The 24,009-nt window shown below is 42.1% G+C and overlaps 1 protein-coding gene across 2 annotated transcripts in view; it reads right to left on the bottom strand.

Moving 5' to 3' along the window:
• The window catches only part of HDAC3 (histone deacetylase 3), a 31,807-nt gene extending 8,092 nt beyond the window's left edge, over positions 1–23,715 (bottom strand). Inside the window, exons 1-9 of one of the 2 annotated variants that reach the window (XM_042463773.1) lie at positions 23,579–23,715; positions 21,722–21,804; positions 15,845–15,987; positions 11,882–11,963; positions 11,288–11,344; positions 11,131–11,186; positions 3,689–3,822; positions 2,360–2,440; positions 2,185–2,258 (exon numbers count right to left, since the gene is read on the bottom strand). In XM_042463773.1, the coding sequence (XP_042319707.1) occupies positions 2,185–2,258; positions 2,360–2,440; positions 3,689–3,822; positions 11,131–11,186; positions 11,288–11,344; positions 11,882–11,963; positions 15,845–15,987; positions 21,722–21,804; positions 23,579–23,633 (765 nt within the window). In that variant the 5' untranslated portion in view covers positions 23,634–23,715. Of the gene's footprint in view, positions 1–2,184; positions 2,259–2,359; positions 2,441–3,688; positions 3,823–5,258; positions 5,960–11,130; positions 11,187–11,287; positions 11,345–11,881; positions 11,964–15,844; positions 15,988–21,721; positions 21,805–23,578 lie in introns of those variants that run through there. The other variant, XM_042463774.1, reaches the window with a different exon arrangement.
• Positions 23,716–24,009: the final 294 nt, after the last annotated feature.

Here is a 24,009-nt window from a genome sequence, read left to right as displayed (position 1 = left end):
AATGAAAAAAAGTTCCTTTTTTCTTTTTACATTTCCAACAGTTCTCCTTCTTCGTTTTGTAAATCTTAGCCAATTTATAAGGTGAAAGATATCAAAAATACATCATCTTATAAAAGTTTTCTCTAATGTTTTGAGAGAGAGTTAGTTTTTTAACATCTTTCCATGCCTTTTCCCATTGGTTCAACAGAAACTGGGTGTCCAATACATCTAGCCCATTTTATCATTTGTTCTTTGACCATTTCCGCCTCCATTTCTAAGGTCAGAAGTGTCGCGTAAATTTTACCAATTAATTTGTCTTTTTCTAAATATAAAATTTTCCCAAGTTCAACATTTTTAATCTCTGATTCAAATCTGTAAGTTTTTGCATCCATTTTAAATCTTTTGTAAATTTGTCTATAAGTGAACCAATGCAACTTTATACCTCCCTCCCCTTCCTTGATTAGATCTTCTCTTGTTTTTAAAGACATTTTCCCCTCTAATTTTACCCATAGGTCCTCATATTTAAGCCAATTTACCCCTTCACTCACTCATTTCCTTTCTGTAAATAGCTTCATATGGGGAAACCCAACCACAAATTTTTGGGAGAATATCTTTTTGTATTTCTTCCAAATTCTATATAGTGGACACCTAAGCGCATGGTTCAAAAAATATTTAATTTGGTTACTTTTTTCATATACCAGAAACGCATGCCATCCCGTAGTTAAATCGTCTCCTTCCAAATCTAATAAAAGTTTGTTCTCTAATGTTATCCATTCTTTTATCCATACCAAGCTACATGCATCATAGTATAATTTTAAAGATGGTAATCCCAATCCTCCTCTCTCATTCCGATCTTGTAAATTTTTAAATTTGATTCTTGGTTTTCTTCCCCTCCAAATGAAATCTGAAATATCTTTATTCCAGTTTTTAAAAATCTTTTCTGTTAAAATGATGGGAATTGTTTGGAATAAGTATAGCATTCTTGGTAAGATATTCATTTTTATGGTAGAAATTCTGCCTAATAAGGATATGTTTAATTTATTCCATTTAATCAGATCTTTTTAAATCTCTTTCCAGATCTTCGTATAGTTGTTCGCAAATAGTTCTGTAGATTTCTTTGTGATATTTATTCCCAAATAATTAACCTTACTTACCACATTAACCCCTGTTAGTTTTCCTAATTCATGATCTTCCTCTTTTTTGATATTTTTTGTCAATATCTTTGATTTGTTCTTATTCTGCAACCTGTTATATTTCCAAATTTGTCCAGTTCGGTTCCTTCATAAAGCATCGCTGTTGAGATCTAGATATGTTGGAATGATTGGTGTTAATTGTAAGGGGGATGAACAGATTTGATGTATGGCGACGGATATTTTATGTTACTTTTGCCTCCCATTTCAATTCCAATTTTAATTCTGTTTTATTCCCTATGGTAACTATCTTACATACTATTGTTTAATTGTTAACTATTTTATTTTATCTGTTTACTAGTATATCCTTTAGCACATATTGTATATCTTTTAGATATACATAAGCTGTAGACAAGTAGTGCATGTTCTGGTTCTGGTGCACGCTTAGGTTATGCATATGTATTTATATTGTATGGAGGTTTATTGCACCTAGTGCACTGTATTTACATTTTATATATAGCTGTGTGATACTGCTTTTTATTATGTTACTAGTATTTTGAAACGGCCCTTGGGCTACTCAATAAATTGTATTGATTGATTGTCCAACACCTCCATTACTCTTGCTATATTATTGCTATATTATTTAGTGGATCATCTAAAACAATAACTACATCATCTGCAAAACCTCTAATTTTAATATTAGATTTTTTAATTTTAACTCCCTGAATTTTAGGATCCTCTCTAATTTCTTTAATTAATAAGTCCATGATTAGCAGGAAAAAAAGGAGAGAGAGTGGGCAACCTTGACGAGTGCCTCTCTGAATTTGTATCTTGTCGGTTTTATCGTTGTTATTATTATGTTTTCTTTGACTGGATAGCATGGCCTATCAAGCCAAATTCAACCTGTAGAGGTTCCCTACTGCTATCCTGGAAATATGGTAAGAGCCCAAAACACTCACAGTAGAATTTCAAGAATGCATCAAATTCTAGCCAGCCCAGTTCTTCCTCATGTCACAAAAATGTAATACCAAGGCCCACTGACAACGGCTACTGATTAGGTGTTCCATTCTCTTACCTGCAGCACTATGCATGTGGGTTGATAGAATTCTACCACTTGATTAATGACTGGTTGGAAGAGATGTTTGTAACCTTCAGAAGACAAGAAAAGGTAATGCTGTTATAGCTCCTCTCCTCCAATCTGCACAGAAAACAGGATTTATATCAAGGCCAAGGAAAGGTCTTCTACTCACTTTGGTCATCAATGCCGTCACGCAAAGGTACATTCAGACAGTAATAGCGTCCACTCTCTGCCCCGACTTCATACATGTCACCTAGCAGGGGAAAGCAAGGGAAAGTACAGAATTCCAATATTTACCGTGTGTGTGTGTGTGTGTGTGTGTGTGTATATATATATATATATATGGGGCTATAAGTCGATCTCAAGTATAAATTGAGGGCAGGTTGTGGAGCCAAAATTATGGATTTTGGTATGACCTGTGGATAAGTCAAGAGTAAAACTTTGAGGTTCCTCAGGTCCTTGGTGGCTCTTTGGCATTTCCCCAGCAGTGGATAGAGGTTGCTTCTCTGCTGCACCGAGGAAGCACCAAAAAGCCCTGGTCGCAGCCATTTTTTCCTTAGAGTGGAGTTGAACAGCCACAGGTGCCCTTTGTCTCTTCAATCCTGCTAAGAAACCTACTTTTACAGTAGACTCTCCCCAAAATGGAAACTTTTCACTGCCTTCCTGTCCACAGTTGTCTGCAGCTGGTTGGCTTGTCTTCTCTCAGAGAGAGAGGAGGAGGAGGCAGGTGGGCAGCGAAGAGTCACTTGGGGAAGAGCTGAATGTAAAATGAGCAGGGAGAGAAAGTGTGTGTGTGCATTTGCTGGTGTGCATGCTGGACTGGATCGTCTTTACTCTGAAAGAAGTAGAAATTGTGTTCACTGTTTCCAGCGCACTTTCTCAGGGAGGGAGGGAAAGAGTGTGTGTGTGCGTGTGTGTTTATGTGACTGGATCATTTTTACCCCAAAAGAAGCAGGAATTGATTACACTCTGCTTAAAGCATGCTTTCTCAGGGAGAGAGAGAAAATGTATGTGTGTGTGTTTGTACGACTGGGTCATTTTTACACTGAAAGAAGCAGGAATTGCTTTCATTCTTTGCTTCCATCAGAGCTTTCAGCATTCCCTGCTGAGGCAGGAAGTGAGAAAGTGTGGAAGAAAGAGTGACTGGTACTTTTTAAAGGATACTCTCTGCTTTCCCCACTGCTGGTAGAGAAATCTGAAAAGCAGCCATCATTGGCATTACGATACTGACCCATATATAAGTTGACCTAGGATTTGGGGGTCAATTTTGGGCATATTTTTTCAACTTATAGATGAGTATATATGGTATTTATTTTTTAAGTGTCAAACAATATGGTTCCAACTCTTTGCAACTCAGCCTCATCCACAGCCTGAAGTACTTCTGGCTGAGATCCTACTTCATATACTTATGTTCCCATAGCTATGATTCTTCGTTACACTTTGATGAAGATTCTATAATCAGCCCTAGCTCTAGCTCCCTAAAATAACAAAAGTTCCCCACCTGTACCAGGGAAGAAGTAATTCCCATATTTGTGAAAAGACACTGTCATGACACGATCTGTCAAGTAAAAAGCCTCCTGAACACCATCTCCATGATGAATATCTATATCAATGTAAAGTACACGTGGGTGATACCTATCAGAGAAAAGAAACCAAAAGATGTGTTATAAAAGACAGAAATTGGATCCAACCTTTTAAAAAAAAGCACAATTTAGCCTCTGTCTGTCAATACAAATTCATTATCAGGTTTTCAAGAGTGGAACAGAAAGTTTGATTGAATTTCCAATGGCTGGGCAAGCAGCAAGTCAATGGATACTACAACCAATTTATGAAAACAGACCAACCCAGAGAAAGAACATTTCACTCAGTGTGTAACCCAACCTCAAAACTAAGACAGAGAAACATACTGTTAATGTTTTTCTTCTAAGAATTCTTACAACTATTTTCCCTCAGGACCCAAACACTCTATTCCTTTAATCCACCCAGGGATCTTTTATAAAGAGAAGAAAAGCTGAATTACAAGAACAAATACTATTTCCAATGTTCACCTTGCTTCAGGAAATGGGAATATTTAGGGACAAGCCATTCCAATTTGGTTATGAATTATCTGGGGAACATCAGGGATTCCTTATCCAACTCCACTCACCTAATCTTTCAACTGAGAATAAAATAGTGAGGGTTGCCTTTTAATGTTGCACAATCAGAAGAAGAAAAAACCCACAATGAATATGCTTTATTTCCCACGTTGCTGTGCCCATCCAGTTGGGAAGGCCAGCAACATTTCAGAGAACTCTACTTTTGCCTTCCATCTCAGAACAAAAGAGAACAGCAGGAAGCTTTGCCTGCCCCACATTCTCTCGTTTATGGAAACTTCTGACACTTGAACTCTTAGCACAACAAAGCAAATGTGATATAAAAGGCATCACTGAAACCTGGTGGGATGAGCCTCATTATTGGAACATAGTTCTTCTGGGTTCTTTTTGGCCTGGAGGGACGCCACGCAGTTTGGCTGCTGCGGCGTCCGTCCGGAGGAAAACCGGATGCCTGCAGCCCGGACTTTCAGGGAGATATGTACCAGGCCTATGTTTCCCTAAGAACTGAGACTGACTCCAAAAAGGACAGGTTGCTTACCTGTAACTGTAGTTCTTTGAGTGGTCATCTGTGAATCCACACAAATGGGTTATTCTGCGCCTGCGCAGCAATTTCGGATCCTACTGGAACCACTAGGGAAGACTTTTTGGCGGTAGCTCTGCACAACCTCTATATAGGCTCGGTGTTTTCCCACCCTTTCTCAGTTCAAAAAGTCCACCGTAAAAGCAGACAAGGAAGAAAGCGAAAGGACACAACAGAGGGGAGGATGGGTGGGATTTGTCTGGATTCGCAGATGACCACTCGAAGAACTACAGTTAGAGGTAAGCAACCTGTCCTCCTTCTTCGTGGTCTCTGCGAAGCACACAAATGAGTTAAACTGACAAACTGAGTCCTCCGTGGAGGAGTGAGTGTCTTGGCAATAAATAAATTATTAAACCAGAGAATCGTGTGATTGTGAATTATTGCAGTTGCCAACTAACCTCAACGTGAAGCTGAAAGAAGAACTCCTCTGCCAAAGCCTGGTTCACGGCGTTGTCTGGTATCAAGTCAGTAGTGCTTGATAAAAGTCAATGGTTGTGAACATACCGCAGCCTTACAAATGTCCTCCAAGGAAATGCCAGAGAGGAAGGCAGAGGAAGTAGCTACCACCCTGGTTCAATGAGCTCAAATTCGAGCAGGAGGTGTCTTCCCAAAGAGTTCATATGCGAGGTGGATAGTGGAGGTCACCCATTTACAGAAGCGTTGGGAGGTGACAGGCAGTTCTAACTTAGGAATGGAATAGCAGACGAAAAGTCGGCAGGAACGCCTCGAGACCGAGGTCCTGTCGAAGTACAAAGCCAGAGCCTGCCTGACATTGAGGGAATGGAGTCGACGCTCGGTGTCGGTGGCCGGGTTTGGAGCAAGCGTTGAAAGAACAATGTCTTGGTTGAGATGGAAGACAGAAACTATCTTTGGCAAAAAGGAAATGTCCGGTCTAAGGACAACCTTGCCCCTAAAAAATTTGAGGTAGAGAGAGTCAGTTCGGGGGGTAATGGGGCAAAGTGTGCTGAAAAGCTTCCGTTTGTCCGGATCAGAGTCCTTCTTCTGGAAGGGCTGCTTATACTTGAACTTTGAATGACACTTTCTAGAACCAGATTGTTGTTGAGGGGGAAAGCATTGTTGGTAATCAGAAGAATTATTAGGCCTAACCTGGTTGGGGGGTAGGAGAAGTTGTTGACGATGACATACTGTATTTACGGGCTGTATTTCTAATCTTGTTTTTGAAATTTCTCATCTTGTCATCAATGTCCTTGTGGAAAAGGCTAGAAGAATCGAAGGAGAGCTCTTCAATGGCATGTCTCGCCTGAAATGTCAAGTCAGAAGATCTGAGCCATGCGTGGCGATGGGAGGGCGATGGCTCCTGAGAGTTGCCTGGAGGCACAATCAGCTGAGTGTCTGGCTGAGGTGATCTGTTGAGCAGCCAGAGAGTGTGCTTTGGCATGAATCAAATGGGCTAGGTGCTTCTTCTCCTCGGAAAGGTCATCATAAAGGGGGAGAGCCTGTTCCCACATATGTTATTCGTAGGCAGCCATACAGGGCACTTAATTTGCAACCTTGAGATCCACAATGGCTGAAGCGTAAGATCTTCAAGCCATGGAGTCCAGCTTACGTCCCTCTGGGTCATTTGAGGTCGAGGCTGCTTTAGGGGTGAAGTAGAGTTGAGAAGCTTCCACAATGGCAGAGTTTGGAGGGGGGTGCTCAAAGAGCCAGGAGTCCTTGGAGGGAGTGATCCTGTAGAGGTTGTCCAGCTTCTTAGAGAGGGGCTGAGAAGAAGAGGGCACCATCCACGAGCGTTTAACAATCCTTGACATGGAAAGCAAAAATGGGATCAAAGGAGGCGTTGGGACCCTGCCCCAGATAACATTCTTCTATGGGGTCAAGAGCCTCGGAGTCAGTATGGAGAACTTCGACACGGAGAGCCTTGCCCATGCGGATCACCTGTTCGGCAAAAGATTTAACATCATCAGAGGGAGAAGATGCCTCAGGAGCTGTGAAGGCCAAATCTTTACGGAGATGGGAATAGTCCAATTCCGCATAGTCCGGGAATTCGGATGCGACTGAAGTCCTGCAGTTAGGCCTCAAATGAAGAGGAGAGGTCAGGACAGGTGGAAGCACAGCAGAGACAAGAGGCGTCTGAGACGGAAGACATGGCTGGTCAGTGTGGATGGAGGACGGGATCGAGAGGTGACAGCTGAAGCTGGGGCTCTTCGGTACTGGGGTTAGGGACATAACGTCCGGCTCAAACTTCTGAAGGATTGAAGGATTGAGGGGGAGGTAGCAGGTCCCAGTCTGGTCATAAAAAATGAGGTCTCTACCGGCAGGTTCAGGGAGACTGTAAGACAAGTCATCATCAAGTTCCTTATCAAAGTGGACAGGGTCCGAGGTCTGGGGAAGTCGTTCCACAGGAATGCAGTGGGATGCTGTGAGGTCCGAGTCAGGAAGCTGATGAGGAGGAGCATCAAGCTCCTTGTCCGAGAGTTGGTACGGCTCCAGGAGCTCCTGAAGAATTGGTAGAAACTCTGCTTGAAGTGGAGAGTGGAGGTCCTCTCACAATGGAAGAAGTGTTGTGGGCTGAGCGGGCAGCTGGCCGCACGGTACCAAACCGAAGTCGGTTTTGACAGGAGGCAAGGTTTGGTCGGTATGGGACCGACGGTCAGCCTCCAAAGAGGTGGAAGGACGGGGCTTCTTCTCCTTGTGGTGAGAAGTATCCTTGGGCTTGTCCTTAGAAGACTTGTGCTTCTTCTTATCAGACTTGGAGCCGTCTGAGGATTTTTTGCATTTAGGTGAGGGAGTGTGTCCCGAGCCCTGGTCTTCCGGTTTGTGTTTCTTTGCAGGGGGAGATAGTTGAACCTCAGCAGCAGGTGTGCCCTTGGTGGCAGGAGCCTTGGCAGTGACTTTAGTAGGAGGAGGAGGCCTCAAAATCTGCGCATAGAGCAGAGAACAAAGGCACATCTCCCTGTTTTTCCTGGCCTGCGGTGTAAAGGCCTTGCAATGAGGGCACAGAGAGACGTTATCACCCTCGCCCATGCACAGGAGGCACATGGAATGTCTGTTCTGGCTGGGAATTTTTCCTCTGCACTCGGTGCATCTTTTGAAAGAGTGCGAAGACATCATCAAAATTGAACGGAGTGTCATGGCCAGCCAAGATCAGCTCTCGGAGGATGAGCATCCTCCAGAGCAAGGGCTGATTGAGGCAACACCAGGTGCTGTTCCTGCCCTGCCAGGTCCCAGCTGTGATCCTCCAACCCCAGAGGAGGAGGTTCAACCAGGTCCTAGTGCCGAAGAGAGACCTTCTATGGTACCACTGCCTAGTGGGGACTCTGGGGACGAAGCTTGCATGCAGGTGCCTTCTTTCAAAGAGAGAAGAGCTGAGAGTGCTTGCAGGCGCAGATCACAGAGAATTGCCGAGAGGCAATTAGCCAACCAGCCTCAGGTGGCACGAGGGAGAGTTTCCCTTACTTAAGTAGGAGAGAGACTAATGCTGGTTGCTAGAGTTTATTGCATGATCTCTCGGCGTGATTGCTGCTAGCACTAGGATTCTTTGTTACCTTGACCTTGGACCGGACTTTGTTATCTCTTGGCTGTTTTGACCTTGGACTGTTTGACCAACGTTGTTTCTCGGTATCTTGACTTCGGCTTGACTCTTGGAACGTTTGGACTTCTGGAATTCTGAACTCGGCTTGTTTTCTCGGACTGCTCTCAGACTGGTTCCTTGCAAGGTCTGCTTTACTTTCACTTCCACTGTGCTAAGGCTCTGTTATCAGCTACTGTCAAGTGTCTGCTGGCAGCATTCCCGGACACGGAGAGACAAGAGAGTGGTCAAACAAGTTGAAAAATACTGTTAATCAGAGTCCAAACCAAGTCCAAAACACTATTCAGAAGAGAAGTCGAGAGTCAAAACGTGGTCAAAAAGAGGAAGTGAAAGTAGAAGGAAGGAGCGATTCCAAATGAGGTTTCTATGCTGTTCACGCGGCAGACAAAAGGAACTGAGAAAGGGAGGGAAGACACCAGGCCTATATAGAGGGTGGGTGGAGCTACCGCCAAAAAGTCTTCCCTAGCGGTTCCAGTAGGATCCGAAATTGCTGCGCAGGTGCAGAATAACCCATTTGTGTGCTTCACAGAGACCACAAAGAAGAACAATAAGCACGTAGCTTGTAGTTTAAAACAACTGTTTACTAATAGCTTTAATCTATATATACATAAAGGCTATATCCTAATCTAGCTAGTGAATAGTTCAGGTCAAATAAATCTTTATCACACCATCTTTCCAAAGAAAGTTGAGAGAGGAGGAAGATGGAAAACAACAGTTCAGTTTAAAACTTTGAGACAGATTGTCTGTTAATCCCAAAGTGGTGATGAACTAAATCACATGGTTAGTTTAAATGAGAGAGAAAGAGAAAGGAGTTTGCATGCAGGAAATCTCTATCCATCTAAGAAGGGAGAAAGAGAATGCAAAAATCTTCCAACAACATCCCCCAAATCATCTTGCTTTGTGGGGCAGAGATGTACTGTAACCCAATAATCGAAGCCAATTCCACCTTCCAAACTACTACTTTCGTCATCTACTCTATTCACTAAGCAATAAGTAGGCACTGTACAAAAAGAGCAGGACCTGATATGCAGGTAGGTTTATTGGTAATAAGTACCAGGTCTTCCAGTCCTACAATTGCAAATCCTCTCATTCACAATGTCTTATAGCATCACAGCTTGATAACATGAGGAGCAACACACAAGGGCTTCTCTCTTCCTAGATACCTCTGGGAACAGTGCTTTTGGGTCTAGAAGAGTAGAGACAACACACAGACACAGACACACACATCAAAGTTATAAAAAGTGTGTGTGTATGTATGTGTGTGTGTATTTTAAAGCAGACTTCCAGTAAATTTCAAGTTCTCAGCGTGTTGGTTGCTATTGCTTTACACTTCCAAGCCTGGTGTAGCCACAGTGGTTCTTTGGGTCCAAAAGACATTGCCCAGCCATGTGATACAGGAAGGCTGACAAACATCTGAACAACTACAACCTCCTCAAACAAGAGGGAGGCAGACTGAGGCAAAAGTACTGGGAAATCATGAATATTACAACATCATATCAGAAAATTGCTGCAGATGACATAATGTGTAAAATGTGGAAGGAGTTAGAGACAAACACTCTGTCCTCCATCAGCGCATTCCTACTCCCTTCCCCCCCCCACAGGCATTTCTCCTTAAAACGGGGAAAACTGATCAAATCTTAAAAAAACCCATCAAAACACATTAAAGTCACCATCAGTAACCAGTGGAAATGAGCTAATCTCCTGTTTCATTGCAATCTTTTAGTTTTAGCTAGGTCCTGTACCTTTGTAAGCTGAACAACAAAACAGCTATATAATGGATGATGCTGTGACTAGCATGAAAATTACTTGAGAAGGAATGCTGATTATGTGCCTCTTCTCTCCATCATGCAGTTTTCAGCTGTACAGGAATCCAGCTTGAAGAAGGTTGGAAATCCCATTCAGAATTCACTTTGTGACATAGTTCAATACAAGCTTTGCTGGTTTTCTGCCTCAGTGCTCTGTGAGTGTGGTAAACTAAGCAGCTGGGCCACAAAGTGGAAGGTAAAAACATCAAAAAGCAAGTGTGCCGAGGCAATAAGCAGGAGCTCTATCAATCGTACAGATGAGTCGGGAGTGGAAGGTGTGATTAGATGGCTCTAGGCAACTCAGATGACAAACTAGCCAAACTCCCAAACATAGGCCTGTTACAGACTGCCAAAATATAGCTGCTTGAGGTCTCTTTGGAGGTATGCTATTTAAATGATGCATGGGTCCTAAGAGTCCGGAGGTCGCGCCAAAGCCACACTCCATTCCTAAGCACTGAAGTGCAGCTTTAGTGCAGCTTCCGGATTCTTAGGATGCATGCATCATGTAAACAGCATACCTCCAAAGAGACCCGAAGCAGCTTTATTTTGGCAGTCTGTAACAGGCCATAGTAAAGGCCAAAAATGTAGTATTTTAATTTCTGTTGATTAGCATTATATCCACAAAAGCTTCTTACTGCTCTAAAAAGCAAACATCTTTGCACAATTTTTTAAAACTGAAACAGTCAAACAAAATCCATAGGTAATGTTCCATGTCAAAAGGCAACCAGACAGAGCAAAACAATCATAACTCCTGGGGGGGGGGGGGAAGTAGGCATAAAAAGGATCATCAGTACAAACAAAACGACTTGGAACAAAACAATAACTATCTGGTTCAGCCTGTTTACTTAAGGCAATAATTAACAGTATCAATTCTTTCCCTCTCCCAATAGACTAACACTCGGATAAATTCCTTACTTGAGAAGCTCCAAAATGCCAATCACGATGTCATTAACGTAACAAAATCCAGAAGCCTAGAGACAAAAAATTAAAAACAAAATAAGTGGTTTCAATGTAAAGCAGCACTATGCCTTCTCAACACACCAAAATAAGAAGAGCAGACTTGCCTCATTACCTCAAACTTCTTGGCATGGTGCAGGCCTCCTGCCCAGTTTATTGCAATATCACAAATCTAAGAACAGAGGTTCCGTGTTAGCCAAAATGAAAAAGGCAAAACAATAAAATCTGCTAAGGGGTGGGTTATTCCATATATTCTGAGCCAACTCCTCAATCTTTGTTGTCTCTTTTTCAAAAAAAACTGATAAGGACATTTGAGCTACAGTTTGCATAGTAAAAAAAATTAATAATACTCAGCTTTTATATAGCACATTCCAAGATTTTAAGCACTATGTGTGTGCATGCGCGTGCAAGCAACCCTTGGAACAACCCTATAATACAGGTCAGATTAGTGCCACACTGGGGACGTGAGGCTAAAAGATTACAGTTTACCTAAGGTCACTTGGTGAACTCATAGCAGAGGAATTCCCAATTCACTGTTTAGCTTCTCAGCCACTAACACTCATGAAACTCCATAACAGCTAACCGTCATGAAACCATTTAACATTTTACAGAATTACAGGACAGCAGCTCTTAAAATGACCTGTGCAGCAGCAACTTGTCTACATATTTTAAAGATACAAAGATGGTAAGCATAGCATTGTCTTTTTACCTTATTATTCAGTTGTGTTGCTCCTTGCAAGGAGGCCCCAGTATACCGAGAACAAAATTCAAACAGGCCTGGAAACACTGGGCTAAGAGAGAATCACAGAATCACAGAGAAAGGAAGATAGAATGCAACATTACAGAGATTTCAGGATAACATGACAGATTGCTGTTGCTGTGTGCCTCCAAATGGCACAATTTATTCAGAAGTTTACCCATGCCTTTCTCTGAGGCTGACAGAATGCAACTTGCCAGAGGTAACCCAGTGGGTTTCCATGTCTGAGAGGAAGGATTCATACCTGTCCTCCCAGAGCCCTAGTTGCACACTCAAACCACTATATCATGTCAGCTCTCTATATGACAGATATAAGTCCCAATTGAACCAGCCATTCTTGTACTGGCTGACCTGATTATTTACATACTAGAACTGACTGAAACAGCACAAATCAGGCTGCGCATTTATTTGGCTACCCACAGTTGAACAAGTTGCACACAAGGCTACAAATAACTCTGTCTCAATAGTGCTCCAGTACTCCACCAGACAGAACCTTTTTCAGGTGAAACAAGCTCCATCCAAATGGTGTAGGGACTAGAGGATCATGCCCATTTCTACAGTGCTCAAAGTGCCTTGGAAGCAGAAAACAAGCATCAGCCTCTCTCTCAAACTTGGAGGTAGAAAACACATGGAGAGAATCCTAGTGACTGTGCTATGCTTTAGAGATTCTCAAAGGACTTCCAAAGTGCATTGGATGTACAGGAACAATCCATACAGCTATACTAAGCCTCAAGCTGAAGGGGCGGGGTAGGACTTGTATCTTTATGTTCTGCATTTGTGACATAGAATCATAGAATCGTAGAGTTGGAAGAGACCACGAGGGCCATCCAGTCCAACCTCCTGCCATGCAGGAAATCCAAATCAAAGCATCCCTGACAGATGGCCATCCAGCCTCCGTTTGAAGACCTCCAAGGAGGGAGACTCTATCACCCTCCGAGGGAGTGCATTCCACTGTCAAACAGCCCTTACTGTCAGGAAGTTCCTCCTAATGTTCAGGTGGAATCTCTTTTCCTGTAGCTTGCATCCATTGTTCCGGGTCCAGTTCTCTGGAGCAGCAGAAAACAAGCTTGCTCCCTCTTCAACATGACATCCTTTCAAATATTTAAACAGGGCTATCATATCACCTCTTAACCTTCTTTTCTCCAGGCTAAACATCCCCAGCTCCCTAAGTCGTTCCTCATAGGGCATGGTTTCCAGACCCTTCACCATTTTGGTCGCCCTCCTTTGGACACGCTCCAGTTTCTCAATGTCCTTTTTGAATTGTGGTGCCCACTGAGACTAAATGGTCTCAGTGGTAGCGCACAACTGTGGAAATGACCAGCTGTGTCAGCTCCAAAAATGGAGATGTGAAGAGTGAAGTTTTGGATTAGTCAGTAACATTAGCCAAAATTCAGATATCACTGACAGAATGGCACTCTACACACTCCTCAGGTAGATTTACTCCTCAGATACATACAATGCCATGTGTCCTACAGATACATTTCTGCTTGTTACTTCAACCTTTTCCCACAAAAATATTTCCACTGTTAAATGAGTGGTAACCCACCTTTAGACTCTATAAACAAAATCTAATAGTTGGGTTTTCCTAGAGAAACAAAACAATCAGGTTTTGTTTCTCTCCCAACAAATCAGAGAAAGATTTCATAGCACGATCCTCTGGTTCATTAGGAGAGAAATAAACCAACAGAAGAGAAATTAGCCTCATTCAAATGACTCAATAAACTACAGAGCAAAACTCCATGGCATGTTTAGCCTCTCTTGCTATACAAATCAGAATATCAAGGCAATATGTACTAGCATGCCTCAGCTATAGCCGCTGAATGCTACAACTGCAAACAGTACCTGGCTTGCAGTAGCTGAGCAGTAAACTGGTTTCTAAGCATTAAACTGGTAAGAACAAGTAATTGTTTATTAGAATATGTTTAAAGTATGCTAAGTTTGAAAGAGCATTCTACAATACACTGGCACTTCCTTTATTATTAATTATTATTATTAGTTATATGGGCATTTTCTGAGAAGTTCTAAAGTAGTCCAAATAAGAGAAGAACTTAGATTTTGCTCACTATTCTGGCCAAATTATGTGAAGTCCCATTACAGTAAGATGGAAAACAATTTAGTCACAAAAGTAGGATTATGGGCCTTTAAAACATCAGTATTACCTGAACAGTTTGAATTTTTTCAGTGCTTTGAATCATCTCCATATTTTAAAAAAACCCTACAGAAATCAATTTTTGTAGATGAGGTTTATCTGTATCAAATGCGTTGTGTATCAAAGCCAACTGAATGCCTCCTACTCTTTTTTCTCTAGCTTATGTATGTCAGATCTTGTTCAGTTCTCTTTTCAAACCACCTCTATGACATCAGTATATCCACTTTTCTGCTTTCTTGTGCACCTGCTTCCAGTTTTCATTATACCACTGTAAGCAAATTGAGAATGTTCTGTACCTCACCTGTATTTGTTCTTCTTTTCAAATCAATCCTATATGTGGATCTCTACAAATGTTAATAAATTATTTCCTCCACTTGTTTCTCTCCATGGTTGTCATTCTAACCCAAAAAACTATCACTTCTCAATATCCCAATTGCAACTTGCTCATCTCCTGCCATATTACCACCCGCTATTTTGATCTCGTTTTTATCACTCCCCATAGCCACAATTATTTGATATCATTTCTACTTAAAGTATATATAACTTGTGCCAATATGTGACTATTTCCAAGTAATATTTTCAGCTACTGCAGATACACTAATACAGTCCTCAGAACAAAATATTTCTAATAATAATCTGTACTTAGTAGCAGATGGGAAAATAAATACAGATGAAAGCATGACAGCAAACAAGAATCCAATCAGCAAAACATATTATAGTTAGCATCCAAACTGTAAACACAGAAAAGTCCCCAATGTTGTGAATAACCAAAGATAAATGCTGTTTCAACATTTGTCAGTCTTACTGACAGACTGGCTGAATAAAGGAATTATGGCTCTGATCTGAGCATTTTTCAAAATTCAAAATTTCATTTGGGGTTATCATCATTAATGTGTAGCAGTTGGACGTCACCATACTGGACTTTGAACTTCTGTCATACCAACAGTAAGAGAAAACTGGCTAAACATGACACAGTACACTTGATATCACACTGTCTCCCAGCACGGCAGCACTCACAATGGGATTAATTCATTTGATAAAAGAATTTATGATTGTACATACCACCATTAAAAAGGAGTATATTTGACATACAACACTGGAAAGATTAAAAGACAAATTCAAAATGATACTCTACTATTCTTGGTTTCAAAGTCATCTCATATTTAACCATATTGGGAAGAAAAAGTGACAGGTGCCAAAAGTCTAATTGAACCATAGCAGAAAAGAAGAAACGAGGCTTGGGTGAAACTAGACATTACTTAAGAATGGAGGTTATGTAAGCAGCTTGTAGGAATAGAGATGAAAGGCAAGCGAATTGTGCGAAGCATAAAATCCAAAAGTAAGAAGGCTCACCATGTAATTATGGTAAGGGATCTTGTAGCACCTTTGAGACTGAGAGAAAGAAAGAAAGTTGGAGGAGTAGGTTTTTACATACTTAAGTCTACTTCCTCAGAAGTACATACTTACATCTATAAAACCTTACGCTACCAACTTTTCTTTCTTTCTCTTTGGTGGTCTCAAAGATGCTACAAGATCCCTTTGCATACTGATCCAGATTGACATGGCTATGTCTTTGAATTCAACCATCATGTGGATAACTGAAATTCTTCATATTTTGTTAAATTAACTAGGCAAACCTTAGGTCACAAGTTTCTAGTGTATTTTTAATACACATACAGGTAGATGAACCCATCATTTCAGATATGATTCCAATCTGACCTCCATAATAGCTGCTGATGCCATACATCTTATCAGTTAATACTTACCAGTCATCCCCTACATTGAAAGCATTGAGGCTTTTGGTGAATCCTTGCATGTTGTTGGGACTCACTCTCTGAAGAAAATCAATGTAATCTTCTGAGTGAAAGCGGCACATGTCATGCTGGGATGCTTGGTATGGCTTAAAAACCTGCAGGATAAATTTCTCCCATTTATTTAGGTAGTTCCAGTCAGCCCTCTGTATCCAGATTCAAGCATCCACGGCTTGAAAAATACTCAAAGGAATTTATAAATCCCAAAAAGCAAACCTTGATTTTGCCATTTTATACAAGGAACATTATTTTACTATGCCATTTTATTTAACAGAACATAAGCATCCATGCATTTTGCTATTCTTGAGGAGTCCTGGAACCAAACCCCAGTGGATGTCAAGGGCCCACTGTATTTAATTTACTGTATATCCTATCTTTCTCTTGACATGTAACCCAAGTTGTTGTTGTATACCCTCAAGTCATTTCCAACTTATACTAACCCTAAGGTGAACCTATCTCAAGGTTTTCTTACAAAGATTTGTTTAGAGAGGGGTTTGCCTTTGCCTTCCTCTGAGGTTAAGTGTGACTTGCCCAAGGTCACCCAGTGGGTTTATCCATGGCTGAGTGGGGTTTTGAATCCTAGTCTCCAGTCACAGTCCAACACTCAAACCACTATACCATGCTGACTTTCATGTAACACAAAGCAGCTCACAATAAGGCTAAAACAAAATATAACTACAGTAAAAACTTGACACTAACTTTTAAAACAAAAGGTTTTAAAAAGTTAAATTAGCTATAATGTTAGAACACAAGTCATTTGTAAAATACAGAACACAAATCATTGCGACATAAGTGGCATGCGATGCCTGCATGTCGCCGGACGTCGCTTACATAACGAGTGTGCCATTGGTACACTTGTTACATCTGCCCTGCAATGGAAAAAGAACCCACTTTTCCTGGGTTTTTTTTTCCTCTGGAGGGAAGCTGCGCGGTTTGCCGGCTGCGGCTTCCCTCCGGAGGAATGTAGGTCGCTGGCAGGCCGCCCTTTTCGGGCAGTCTGTCCCAGGCAGTACCGATCTAAGATTGCATCAAATAATGCAGTGTAACACTGCTTTAACTGCCATGGCTTAGTGCTATGGAATGCTGGGATTTGTTGTTTTGTGAAATATTTAGCATCCTGTCATTGAGCTCTAGATTCCATAAGATTGAGCCACAGCAGTTAAAGTGGTGTCAAACTGCATTATTTCTGCAGTGAAGATGAATCCTGAGTCCTACAAACCTTTTAAAGTCACAACTAGTATTTTCAGTTGAGTCTAAAGCAAACTGGTAGCCAGTGAAGTGGCTTCAACAAGCAAATTATATGCTCTCTGTGATCAGTTCCAGTCAACATTCTGGCTGCAGCATTTGGGGCTCAATGAAGTTTCCAGGGTTTCCAAATGCAATTCTACACAGAGCATGTTACAATAATCCAAGTAGGATGTAATCAAGGCATATTTCACTGTAGACAGATGTAACTGAAGTTTCCAGGGTTTCCAAATGCAACCCTACATAGAGTGTGTTACGACAATCCAACTAGGACAAAATCATGGCATGTTTCACTGTAGTCAGATGTGACATCTCAAGGAATGGGCATGGACACATCTGCTTTAACTTTGCAAACATACTCCTGGCATCGTTGGGACCTTGGCATCAAGGGGTTGAATCCATAAGTATGCTCAAGCTGCAAACAGATTTCACAAGGAGTATCACCCCATCTATCACAACCCATTTCTAAGAGGGATGTCTCTACCAAACCTGTACCAGAGAACCACATGGTCCTTTTCCATTATGCAGATGCTCCTGACCATGGATGGACAAGGCAACACTTTCTTCCATCTTACTGTACCCTCTAGTAAGCTATTTTTATCTGGCCGTATGTATGAGTTGTAGAGACCACAAAGGAGGACAGGTTACTGTCCTGTAACTGTGGTTGTCATGCATAGCAGTATTTCCCAAACTTTGGTCTTCCAGGTATTTTGGACTTCAGTTCCCAGAAGCCCTAGCAATCTGTTCAAGAATCAGGAATTCTGGGAGCTGAAGTCCAAAACATCTGGAGAAACAAAGTCTGGGAAACACTGATGTACAACATGGGAGACAAAACCAAGCCCATTAGTTAACCCACGGGCCAAAAACCAGGCTATTGAACAGGTACTCCCCAGCACCACCTTCTTTGTTCACCCTTTCAAGAAGGTCTTAAACTACTATAAATCACCACCCTCAACTCCCATCCCAGCATGGTGAACCAGAAGGATTCCATGGCTCAAAAGACATCACCAGAACCAACAAGGACACATTGCTCTGGGTCAGCTACCAATATAGGTAATCCACCATGTCAACAAAAACTATCTCTTCCCATAGCCAAGTATGAAGCTAGATTGAAAGGGATCTAGAAAATCTATTTCATCCAGAAAACCCTGGTGCCAGAAAGTCACCACATGCAGTAGAACTTAACCTTAAAATACGACATTGGGAACTGGCCAGTAATTCTCTAGTGTTTTGGGTGTAAGTGATAGAGAACACTGGAGGAGGTGAAGAGAGAGCAAAGGTAGGCAAGAAATGCAATAAAGCCAAGAAACTGGGAACACCTAGGAGTATGGGCCAGAATCCATCAATCCTGCAATGCCACTGTTCTTATGTCTCCTGTTGGTGAGTAGTTCTAGATTAGAAGGCTGCCTTGTTAATAGCCACCACCAGGTTTTTGCTTTTACACAGGTTCACCATAAATTGGAAACTACTTGAAGGCACACAACAACAACAAAATTGCCATGGTCAGCTCCCTGCCCCCCACCCCTGTATTTTTTTCCCTTCTGACCTCACACCTTCCTTTTTCTCCCCATCCCATATCTATATATACCAGGATAACATTTTGTGAATCTGATGAAACAGACTCTGCTCTGTGAAAGCTTATTACTTCTTTGCTACACCAGACTAAAATGGCTATCCTCCCCCAAGTTGTGAATGGAAGTAGCATAAACTGGAATGTTATGTCTTACATGGGCATTGTCTTCCTCTCAAGTGGGTAGGAGCCTTCAATAAGAGACTTCTGTCCAGTCAACAATCAGCAGTGGAAAATGTGTATGACACTGTGCAGATAGGTCCAGGCCACATTGCCTGGAGGACTTCCAAATGCAGTTCTCACACACAGAATCACAGAGTTGGAAGAGACCACAAGGGCCATTAAGTGCAACTCCCTAACATGAAACAATACACAATTTAAGCAGTTTTACGAGATGTCCATCCAATCTGTTTAAGGACATCCTCCAAAGGTGGGCAGTCCACCACTTTTGAAGGCAGTCTACCTTTTCTTTTAAAATTTCAGGCAAGGTCCCATATGTTCGTACTTGTGGTTAGTATACATGTGCTTGCACTTCTTCCTTTTCCCCTCCTTGCACCTTCAGCAGGCAATAGTGCCTTTTCTGTATCTCTTCTCATTTCAGTTCATATTCTGTGGTGAGATGAAATACAGAAAAGGCATAAAATACTATTGCTTGCTGAAAGTGCAAGGATGAGAGCCTCCTTGTAAGGGAACTGTGGAACTATTGAGCTACAATGTGCTCCTCTCTGTGGAGGAGGTGGCCAGAGTCACAGCTATCTTCTTAATTCTACACTTCACTCTCCCCTCACCTTGTTCTCTTCTATTCCCCTCAATGATATTTATTTTATTTAGAGACAGATTTCTTTCCACCCATCCCATGCCCTGGACCACAAAGAATGGCTTACAAGAATTTCAAACTGCAATACTATATAAAATATTACATTGAACAAAAATACAGAGTAAAATATGACTGAAGAGAACAGAGGTAAAACAATTTTATAATATTAACACTCCAACTTTCTGAAATACAAATATCTTAATCTGCCAAAGAAAGACAGAGCACAAGTGCACTCCATCAGGCACTGACATTGCTACCAATACAGCTGACAAAGCTACTCAGTAAGTCAGAACCATCTTCATTCCTACCAATTGTGCCTCTATCCTAAGTGGGATACAGAGACTAGCTGCTCTTTCTGATCTTATGGAGCAAAGATGTTGACATAAGAGGAAGTTAGCCCATAGTTATCTTGGACTCAACCCATTCAGAACATTTAAGTGTAATCAACTTTTAAACCTTTAAGTTATGCGTGAATGCATAAAACCAGTGTAGATGCTGAAGAGTGTGGCAATATATGCCTACGGGAATGAACTGATTTGTTGTTGTGTACCTTCAAGTTGTTTCCGACTTACGGTGACCCTAAGGTGAATTTATCATGGAGCTTTCTTGGCAACATTTGGTTCAGAGGGGGTCTGTCTTTGCCTTTCCCTCTGTCTGAGGCTGAATGTGACTTACCCAAGGACATTTACGACTGCCAAAATAAAGCTGCTTCGTGTCTCTTAGGAGGTATGCTGTTTAAATGATGCATGCACCCTAAGAATCCGGAAGCTGCACCAAAGCTGCACTCCAGTGCTTAGGAATGGAGTGTGGCTTTGGCGCAACCTCTGGACTCTTAGGACCCATGCATCATTTAAATAGCATACCTCCAAAGAGACCCCAAGCAGCTTTATTTTGGCAGTTTGTAACAGGCCTAAAACACTATTTAAATTATGAATGTGGGACTAGAGTACACAGCTTTATCTGAAGAGTCAGTAAACAATTATAAAACAAATAAACACTTCAGGATAAAAAAATTAAACAGAAATCCACAGTGGTCATTAAGCCCCTGAATCTTGGTTGTTGTTGTGTGTCTTCAAGTTGTTTCCAACTATTGGCAACACTAAGGCAAATCTATCACAAGCTTTTTTGGGGCTAAAAGTGTGAGTGGGTTTCCATAGCCAAGCAGGGAATCAAATCCTAATCTTCAGAGTCATAATCCAACACTCAGATCACTACACCACACTGGCTCATTAGAAGCAAAGAGTTAAATTTCAGTTTGGCACCAAAGAGAAGCTAGTTCCAGTGCCGGGATGTCAAGGAGAATAAGCCAATGTTAATTAAAACATGTTACTGACCTCCTCAGTAATAGGTGCACCGGCATACCAGATTAAACCAAACAGTCACTCCCAGCTACTGTTGCCAGTTGGTCATCCATATATAAAGCTGAATCCAAGAAAAATCCATCACTGCAAACCCTTTTCTTATTTTCCTCAGGGTGAGTACATCACATGCAAAACAGGCAGAATCCCTATCCAACAAGTCAATCTGTCTTCTGATAAGGAACACTTCTGCCTGGCCCTAATTAAGCTTCAATATGTATGCTCTCAATATCCCCATTATTACCTCCACCCACTCATTCAAACCCCTAAAGCTTCACTGACATTAAATGAAAAGCAGAAATGGAGCTGATGTGAAAATGTACTCCAATCCCTTAAATAATTTCTCCCAGGGATTCCATATAAATGGCTGCCAATGTTAGGATTAACACTTCCTGAATCTGTTGGTCCATAAATGACGCACCACAACAAAGTGGTGTAAGAATGACTCCACTGTTTTCATTCTTAGACTCCTCTATCTTCATTCACCAAGTTACGTTCCTTGAACATGATCATTCAAACCTTTTTCCTAGCAGCTGGCAGGCATGCAACATCTGCACTTCTTCCCTGTGAGAAAGAGATTTGAGACTGGTGCTCCTTGGATAAAAAAGGCACAAGGACATCTAGTAAACCACAGTTTTTTACTTGGCAACGAAGGCCAGTCAAAGAGATGGAGCTCTACCCTCAACCGCTTTCTGTTTTGTGTGATGATGAGATGACATTGTGACTAAAAATTGTTCTTTCCTATGCAATCTCTGGAAAGTACCTGCAAAACATGGGTACCAGTACCATTAAAAGATAATATTAATGCACTAAAATCAGAGCTGTGCAAATGCAGTACTTACAATCATTTTCTTATAGAGTCCATAGTGCAGCACAAGGCTGTGGGTCAGTGCCAAACGATGTGGCTTCATAGGATGTCCAGCTCCTGACATACAAAACATAATTAGCATCCCCACAACAAAAATACAAGTCAATTGAATGAGATCCAGCTGACAACATAGGTCTACAAAGGAAAATGTCCCATATAGAGAGATAAGCAGCGCAAGACCCATCAGATATTAGGTGGAGAAAAGATGCATATACAGTATATGCATATAACACAAGAAATACGGCTTAAGTGTTTCCATTTCTAAAAATGGTTGTCTGCCTCCACAAATTTGCTTTGAGGGTGTTTAAAACCATTCAAGCAACCACCTTCATCCTCACCACCTTTTATTATAGCATTCTCTTATTATGTTAATTCAGTCTTTAGGACTGAATTGTGGCTTTGGCATGGCTTTTGGACTCTTAGGACGCACGCATCGTTTAAACAGCATACCTCCAAAGTGACCCAAAGCAGCTTTATTTGGACCCGTCTGTATGGGGCCATTGTTTTTAAAACAACGGGCTTCAATACCATGTCTCTAACCATCCTTTATTTTATTTTTTCAACATAGGCTTTAAGTGGGTCTTACTTTTATTTTGTGCTTTTACTTGCATTGCATTTACCTCAATATTGTAAGCCATTTCGAGTTGCAATTCTGGGGGGAAAGGCATAACGTTTAGAAGTTTGGTAGTAGCAATAATAATAACTATAACATCAAAGTGAATACACTCATCTCTCCATATCTGCGGCTTTGATATTTGAGGATTTGATTATTCGCGGATTCGATTAGTATGTCCTCTCTAGGAATATCTAGGTCCTCCAGTGCAACTCTATGGTCAACTTTAACTAAACGTTGCACTGAAGGACCTAGAGATTCCTAGAGGGAACACTCCACTAGGCCTTTGCAGCTCCTCCAGTGCATGTCTATGATCAATGTCTGTTGGATGTTGACCACGGAGTTGTACCGGAGGACCCAGAGATTCCTAGAGAGGTTTCCTCTCGGGTAAAAACATGGTGTTTTTGTTGTTTGCGGTTTTTCCATATTCACAGGGGTCTTGTGCCCCTAAACCTAGCGAATATGGAGGGACAAGTGTACTATTTTACTATATTACTGTTGTGTGCCTTCCAGTTGTTCATGACTTATGGTGACATTACAGAGAACCTATCATGGGGTCTTCTGGGCAAGATTTGTTCAGAGGGCATTTGCCTTCCTCCAAAGCTGAGAGAGTGTGATTGACCAAAGGGCAACCTCGGAGGAAGGCAGGGGATATGACAACCCTGTTTAAATACTTGAAGGGATGTCATATTGAGGAGGGAGCAAGCTTGTTTTCTGCTGCTCCAGAGAACAAGACCCAGAGGGAGCAAGCTTGTTTTCTGCTGCTCCAGAGACTAGGACCCAATGGTGCAATGCATGCAAGGTGCAGGAAAAGAGATTCCACCTCAACATTAGGGGGAACTTCCTGACAGTAAGGGCTGTTCGACAGTGGAACAAACTCCTTCCTCGGAGTGTAGTGGAGTCTCCTTCCTTGGAGGTCTTCATGCAGAGGCTGGATGGCCATCTGTTAGGGATGCTTTGACTGAGAGTTCCTGCATGGCAGAATGGGGTTGGAGTGGATGGCCCTTCGTGGGGTCTCTTCCAACTCAATGCATCTGAGTAAAGGCATGCTTCTTCGCCTCTGCTCAAAATGGAGGGTGTTTTGGAAGCCCTCCAGGGCAGATGGGAATCATAGCATCGCATGTCCGGGAAAAGGAGGGCGCCCCTCGCAGCCTCTGCTCCCTTTCCCCAGGAGAGCCCTCTCCCGCTAAACCACGCTCCCCTCCTCAGCGGACCCACCGTAGTGGAAGTTGCCCACATCCGGGTCGTAGAAGTAGGACACCGTCTTCGCCATGCCGCCCGCCCCTCCGCAAAGGCCAGACTAACGGATGGAGCCAAAGCCCCGCCCCCCGGGCGTCGACGTCATCGCGTAGCCAGCGCTCGGCAACTTTGCGCCAGAATCAAAGGTTCTCTCGCAAACTCTCGCGATACCTGTCTCCGTTGACAGCTGTGGCCTTCCACTTTGACTGCCTCTCTGGCTGCCTCCCGTTGCATGCTGGGATTGACACCAAACTGTGCTCTTTAAGGGGATTTTGGACTTCAGCTCCCAGAAGCCCAGACTATTGGCCAACATGGCTGAGGCTTCTGGGAGATGAAGTCCAAAATCTCTTCAAGGGCACAGTTTCAGGACCACTTAAACCAACAAGCAGTGAGCATCCTCCAGAACAGTG

Source organism: Sceloporus undulatus, chromosome 4 (genome assembly GCF_019175285.1).
Source record: "Sceloporus undulatus isolate JIND9_A2432 ecotype Alabama chromosome 4, SceUnd_v1.1, whole genome shotgun sequence".
Taxonomy (NCBI): Eukaryota; Metazoa; Chordata; class Lepidosauria; order Squamata; family Phrynosomatidae; genus Sceloporus; species Sceloporus undulatus.
The sequence above is the reverse complement of the archived record's forward strand: the minus strand, read 5'-3'. Positions and strand labels throughout refer to the sequence as shown.